Source organism: Palaemon carinicauda, chromosome 9 (assembly GCF_036898095.1).
Source record: "Palaemon carinicauda isolate YSFRI2023 chromosome 9, ASM3689809v2, whole genome shotgun sequence".
NCBI lineage: Eukaryota > Metazoa > Arthropoda > Malacostraca > Decapoda > Palaemonidae > Palaemon > Palaemon carinicauda.
Window position 1 is genome coordinate 119,891,729 of NC_090733.1, and position 7,500 is coordinate 119,899,228.

Genomic DNA, 7,500 nt, shown 5'->3' on the forward strand with positions numbered 1-7,500 from the left:
GAGAACAATTGGTGCTGATCTTTTCAAGTTTTGAATCTAAATGAAATATTACATTCATGTATTCACAATTTTTTTCAAGCCTCTTTGGAAAAAATCTAGTTTAAACGGGAAAAATTACATCTAGTTTTTAGAGGTATGTCCAAGTTCATGGAATCTTGGTATGGAGCAAATCCAACCAGTAAAATGGGAGAAAATGAAAGTTGTATTTGGTGCTTTACTTATCTTTTACTTTTGGATGGCCATATAGATTTTCATTAGTAATACTATCATTCATCATGAATCCACGAAATCGAATGTTCGTGTGTGTGTGTCTGAAATGTGGGTTAAATAAACAAATTGGTCAGAAAATTAAAAGCTACCAGAAATGTTTGAAGGAACTATTATTATTATTATTATTTTTATTATTATTATTAATATTACAAGCTAAGCTACAACCCTAGTTGTAAAAGCAAGGGCCCCCACATTGAAAAATAGCCCAGTGAGGAAAGGAAACGATAAGATAAATAAACTACAAGAGAAGTATTCAACATCTCACAAAATACAGGACATCAAACACGGCCAATATTCTAGCAAAGATACCTCAAAGCTTATTGACTATTCTAATAAAGTACGTGTGGAGAGCATGAAAATACCAGTTACCATGAATAGGTAGCCTACACCACGCTTCGCTTAATTAGTATTTTATCAATTGGGCTGAGTGTGTATTTCATTATAATTTCTTCCCGTGCTTTAGTTGTGACTCGAAACATACCACTGAGCCAGTTGGGAAAGGAGTGAGGTGGGATGGGAATATGGGATAGAATAGGTTGTTTTATTGCGTGTTGTAGAGCGATACAAAATATTGGCTTTTGAACTTTCATAGTGAAAAGTTAACAATTTTAAATGTGGGTAAGAAATGCATACTGATTATTAGTGCAAGTCATAATCAAGAGTGATAGAATGTATGGTTTTTTTTATTTGTATGCGTAATGGTTTAGGGGTAAAGCATATCTCCTATATTATAAAGAATCTCTCTCTCTCTCTCTCTCTACATATATATATATACAGTATATATATATATATATATATACAGTATATATATATATATATACATATATATATATATATATATATATACATACACGGTCAAGCTCAGGTAGGGGGAGAGGTACTAGGCATAACCTGTGACAGGGGCGTGCGTGTGTATATCTAACTAAATATTTAGGCGTCATGTTTGACGGGTCGCGTACAATATTATCTAATGTTTAGTGAGTACGAAAACTTACGTGTTTCCCATGTTCATCCAAGAGGTCAGCGCGTAAAGTGACTGGCGAATGAGGCTTTAGTCCACCGGCTTTCAACTCTGTGTGGACGTCTTGTAAGCAGACCCTGGGGCTGGCCTGCACCCAGACCTCCCCATGCTGCCTCCCCTGGTTTGAGCGATGCGACGTTACGAATCTTCTTCTACCATTCTGGTTCACTCGGCAATTCTTAGCGGTTTGTAGTGGACTCATTTTACTTGCAGGCAAAATATTACTGATCAGAACACTTTTGTTTATCACTAGACTCCTTATCATGGTTGGGGTTTTCTCTGTTTTGTAACCTGCAATTGTAGTTATTGTAATTTACACAGTTAATCAACACTGGTTCGTGTACACCGGTTTATCGTGTCTCGACCCACTTTTTAGGGGGAGGCCCAGTCCTGGCTCCTGGGTCTGTCGGAAGGGGGATGTTGCTTAAGCTAGGTGTGTTGCCAGCTACCGATTTTCGTGTCTGTTGGTACCGTTGAATTACAACAATTTATCGTTGTAATTTAATTTCCATCGTGTGTGATTATTAGGTACTTTATGAAGTTTATTGATTAATTCGGTAAAAATGCTATGTGCCAGAGATAATTACATAGTTACTACTACATTGCTCTCTCTCTCTCTCTCTCTCTCTCTCTCTCTCTCTCTCGGTACTTCGCATATTATGTATGAGCACTGGTCATGATGTAATAACTACTGTGCCGCATTGATCAAAAGTGTTTGACCAGTTTATATATATATATATATATATATACAGCATACATATATAGTATATATTATATATATATATATATATATATTATATATATATATATATTATATATATATATATATATGAGAGAGAGAGAGAGAGAGAGAGAGAGAGAGAGAGGGGGGGGGGGGGGTAGTAGGTTGGCCAGAGCACAAGCCACCCGTTGAGATACTACCGCTAGACAGTACTACATTGGATTCTTCTGTCATGTTACGGTTCATTTTCCCTTTGTCTACACATACACCGTATAGTTTGGCCTATTCTTTACATATTCTCTATCCTCATACACCTGACAACACTGAGATTACCAAACACTTCTTCTTCACCCAAGGGGTTACTGCACTATCCTTGTTCAGTGGCCACTTTAATCTAGGTAAGGGTAGAAGAGACTCTTTAGCTATGGTAAGCATCTCTTCTAGGAGAGGGACACTCCAAAATCAAACCATTGTTCCCTAGTCTTGGGTAGTGCCATTGCCTTTGTACCATGGTCTTCCACTGTCTGGGGTAGAGTTCTCTTGCTTGAGGGTACACTCTGGCATACTATTCTACCTTATTTCTTTTCCTCTTGTTTTGTTCGTTTTATAGTTTATATAGGGAATATTTATTTTAATAATGTTATTCTTCCTGAAATATTTTATTTTCCTTTTTTCCTTTCCTCACTGGGCTATTTTCCCTGTTGGAGCCACTATGTTTATAGCATCCTGCTTTTCCAATTAGTGTTTTAGCTTAGCAAGCAATGATATATGTATATGTGTGTGTATATATATATATATATATATTTATATATGTATTATATATAATATATATATATATATATATATATGTGTATATATATATATATATATATACACACACACACGTGTGTGTGCTTGCTGCCTGGATAATTCTCTCTCTCTCTCTCTCTCTCTCTCTCTCTCTCTCTCTCTCTTTATTTCTGTACGTATCTGAATCTGCAATGTCAATATTCAAATATTCATCATAGAAGCTTCTTTGTGCAGGAAGATATTGGTAATAATGCAATCTATCTAAGTGATTTGCATTTTAATGGTAATAATATCCACCAGAATGTTACAGCAAACCCTTGTCATTTTTTTTTATCTTGTCATCCCATGGCTAATTGGCGTTCGTAAGAAATAGCCCATTAGGATTTCCGACGGCCAAGGACACCTTTTGATGTATCGTTCTGGTTGCAAATAATTATTAGAATATTTTATTGCAGGGATATTGATGGGGGAGATACTTAGGATTTTCAAGTATTGATCCGCAATTACTTAAATATATTTGAAGTTGAATAATAAATACGTTTAATGTAAATAAAATAGTATTTAAAACTTCTAATATTCACGAGTCGATATATTTTATTATTTAAAAACATTTAGATAAAAAGTAAAAGTTGCAATTGAAAATACAGTATATGTAAAATAAGAATAAAAAAATTTACGTACATTTACGATGATGTATATATGTCATAAATTGTAAGATTGTAAATGTGTATTTCCAAATAAAAAGAAAAAAAATTCCTCGTGAATATGTATTTGATTATTTGTGTTGATTTTGTTTTACTATTATAGGTTGTTTATAATTTTCACCTAATGTTGCTTCATTTTCATTTATAGTTGTTCCTAGTTTTTTTTTTTAGTTTTGTTGGAATTCAAGTCATACTTGATGTAGAAATTTTGTCTTAATAATTTATTTATCTTAATTTTTTTCTTTTGCTGCGTCCGATTTATCTAAAAGAAATTCATTATTTCTTTTCTGGTGATGCTTAGATCCCCTTGTCTAGTAGGATTCTCTCTCTCTCTCTCTCTCTCTCTCTCTCTCTCTCTCTCTCTCTCTCGCTTAATGCATATTTACTTTTAACCCTGGTTCATGTATTGCGCTCGTTAATCACCATTACGTTAAGTGATTGCTTTTTCATAATAGTTTGAAACATGGGTACAAGAAATGTTTAACCACAATAATTATCTTTGCTGAAGTCACTCATCTCAAGATTCACTGTGTATATTTCTCGTATGTTTCTTTTATGAATTTTTCTTTCAAGATCATTTGCTTATAGATTTATAATTGTGAGTTTTTAGTTGCACAAGGAGATATTATTACCATTAGTAATAAATGGTGAGGAATTTTTAACAAATTTCTCTCGAAGATTTTTGGAAATGGATTGTCTTGCTGTTTAAACTTTATTTTAAGAAATTTTAGGACTTAATCAATCAACTTATCAACCAAAATATATAATTTTTTTTCCAAATTTGAATGAAATTGAACGTTTGATGAATATTGATTCAACGCAAATTTTTAGTTTTAGAATCAGATCATTTATGTGTCATTAAATATCTTATGAGTTTTTTCGGGGTATATTTACATTTGTAATAGTTTAGCATTTTTGGACATTTTTGTTTTCATTAAAATTTTGCATAGCTAGTTGATATAATTTTTCAGGCACTGCTATACGAATCTTTGCTCATACTATAAGATTAGAGATATTAAAGAATTTTCTAGATCTGCTCATATATTGAATATTAGCAGTCTTCTTTTTCTTCTTCTCTAAAGTCCTTATCTTAAAGACTTTAGATTGAAATAAGATACATTAAGTACATTCTTAGGCAGAGCGTGAGATATACTGGCTATGGGTTGAATGACGGTAAAATATGTAAACATGAAGTTTATTTTCTGTCCTGTGGTTTATAATCTATAAGTTTACACTTAAAAAAAAACCGTAGTTTTAATCGGAAATTCACCGTAAAAATATACTGTTCTCACCCGTATTTCAGTAATATACAGGCGACCGCAATTTTACCAGATTTCGTTGTTATATTTTACGGGTTGGTGACCGCAATATTACTCCTTTACGTCAATATATCTCTTTTTGAAACGGTAAAAATCTTGGAATAAATGTTGCCAGGAATTTACCGATTTTTAATGAAAATAATAACAGTGTATCTAGTCTAATTTAGCACTCAGAGGAACTACGATATACAAAAGTACTTATGACCTTTTATAGTATGTAACTGACTCGCGAAGATGATTTCGCACAAAAAAAAAAGGAAAACAATAGTCTATATGTATTCTAAATTTCCACAAAAGTCCATAAGTATGATTACCCGTGTGATGGCGAAGGTCGCTGAAAAATGCTTTTCGTACCCGAAATATTTTTCCCCTTGTGACGGAAGAAGCAGATTTCGGTTGAGAATAGTGTGTGGGTTTTATGGAGGGAGGTCGAGGGTGCACCTTCACCCCGTCGAACTCTTCGGCATCGTTAGCAGTTTTAGTCTATTAGCATTTTCAAGACTTACTTCATGATTGCCATTTATTGCATATTATATATATATATATATATATATATTGCAGGTATACTGTAGACTGCCTTATAAAGACCATAAACATGCGTGTAGAAGGACGTCTGAGCCCTTTGTCCTGCAGTGGAATAGCAACGGCTGATGATATTTACTGTATATATATATATATATATATATATACAGAATAAGTATATATTTTTTCCGGGTATGACCGTATAAACTTAATATTTGCATGTTGGTATGTACTTAAAGGCAAGGCGTAGGTTACTAAACCACAGTCAATTCATAGCATCTTAAGAGACCTTGAAAAATAGCAATGCTTAATTTGCATGGAAAAGGTACAAGGAAAACTTTTGTAGTTTGGACGAGCTAGAGTTCAATGATGCGTTACTTACTGAATGTTCACGCAAAGAGATCGTTAGGTATAGTTTAAGGAAGGTTTGTTTTGAAACAATGAAGGATAGGATCTTTTTAACTGACTGCTGTAAAGTTATCCTTCAAAATACAAATTGTTTTTGCGCAGTTATTCACTTATACAGACGATCATACAGTAGGTCTGTAACTTTGGATATATCTCTCAAGAATTCTGCGATTAAATGACGTTTGCATTGTCGTTTTGGTAAGAGAACTTTAGCAAAACACTTATCGTTATTACCAAGGTTAGTTTAAGTAGGCATGATCTTATCGGTGATCTATCTAATAGAAACGATAAACATAAGCGCTGATTGTGACATGGGATGTTGATATCAATCCTCAGTGTAAATTTTCATTTGTTATTAAAGTTTTTTTATCTTATGCATTTCTTCATAGAAATGGCTAAAGCTTTCTTAATCTATCCTAACGCTCCTGACTTTATCATAGTGAAATCATTTTGTGAATTATTTGATGAGTCATCTGGCTAATACACATTGCCCACCTACTTGTTAGCCTTTGGCTAGAATCATGTTCCTTTTTCTTTTTATATATAATATTGCTGTCCAACTTGTTAATGTTTACTTCATATTACCATAAAGGGTTCTCTCTTTAGTTGCATAATGGCACTGAAGAGCCTCCCAGGTCTTAGTACCTGTCTTTATAATCCAAATTCATGAATGCAATCCAGCATTGCCTCCCCAGTAACATTTCACTCTCCATTTCATCTTTAAAACCCTCAATGTAAAACATTGATACTATTTAACGTGTCTTCATACGCTTTGGATAAACAAACACTGACTACTTGAGAGGGAGTATTGTTGTTAGTGTGTGTGTGTTTGTGTGTGTGACAAGAAGCGTGGGAACGTCTAGTAATTGCGAAGAAGCTTAATAGGAGCCGGAAGTAAGGTGAGAATGCGTCTTAACAAGGTAGATTAGGTCCATGAAAATCGTGGGTCTCAAGATCAGTCAAAAGTGGGATAATTGCGAGCTGAACGTGGCCTGGGTTGTTCGTGCAAGGGATCTTTTGGGTAGCATGATGTTGATATTGCTGTTGCAAAGATATATCCTATTTGTTGCAAAGAATTGTGATTTTTAAAGTCTATATTGATGTGCATGTTTGGATTTTATTGTCGCAGGCTCACATTCAGTATTGACTTCAAACTTAACATTTGAAATGCAGATTTTTTTTTTTACTTTCAAGTATTGTTGCATCATAATATCACTTATGATTTATAACATTTGGTAGTTTTCGCTGTTTTCAACACCGATTGAAATCTAAGCTATTGTTGAGAGTGGCATGTGTGCTGTTTAGACAATATATATGTGTGTATATATATATATATATATATATATATGTATACACATATATATATATATATATATATATCTATATATATCTATATATATAATGTAAATTGTTATTAAAACGGTTGTCATCTATGTGGGCCTTATTGCTTGTGTGACTGTTTTTCCCTTACTACTAAAAGTATTTGTCATTAGACCTTATAACCGCTACTTATTTGTATTGGCGTTATATTTGCGAGTCGTGGTTCACCAATCGGAAAGGCTGAAGAAGGCATAAGTTAGGATTTTCAAGTATGATTGTAAGTAGGTCAAGGACGGTGGCTCCTCAACATCCGGATCTCAGTATTGATAATGTTTCTTTAAATTTGTATGACTCTTTCAAAATTTTAGGCGTGATTCTTGACAGCAAATTTACTTTTGAGAAACATATAAGGTCTGTGTCTTCTTC

The 7,500-nt window shown here is 33.5% G+C and overlaps 2 protein-coding genes across 3 annotated transcripts in view; one reads left to right on the top strand and one right to left on the bottom strand.

The window, feature by feature from the left end:
* LOC137646859 (acyl-coenzyme A thioesterase 1-like) overlaps positions 1-1,653 on the bottom strand; it is a 3,844-nt gene extending 2,191 nt beyond the window's left edge. The window contains exon 1 of the mRNA XM_068379933.1: positions 1,266-1,653. Coding sequence (XP_068236034.1) covers positions 1,266-1,556 — 291 coding nt within the window. The 5' untranslated portion in view covers positions 1,557-1,653. The remainder of the gene's footprint in view (positions 1-1,265) is intronic.
* The window catches only part of LOC137647110 (probable ATP-dependent DNA helicase HFM1), a 335,745-nt gene that overhangs the window by 158,213 nt on the left and 170,032 nt on the right, over positions 1-7,500 (top strand). The gene's annotated exons all lie outside the window — the stretch shown is intronic.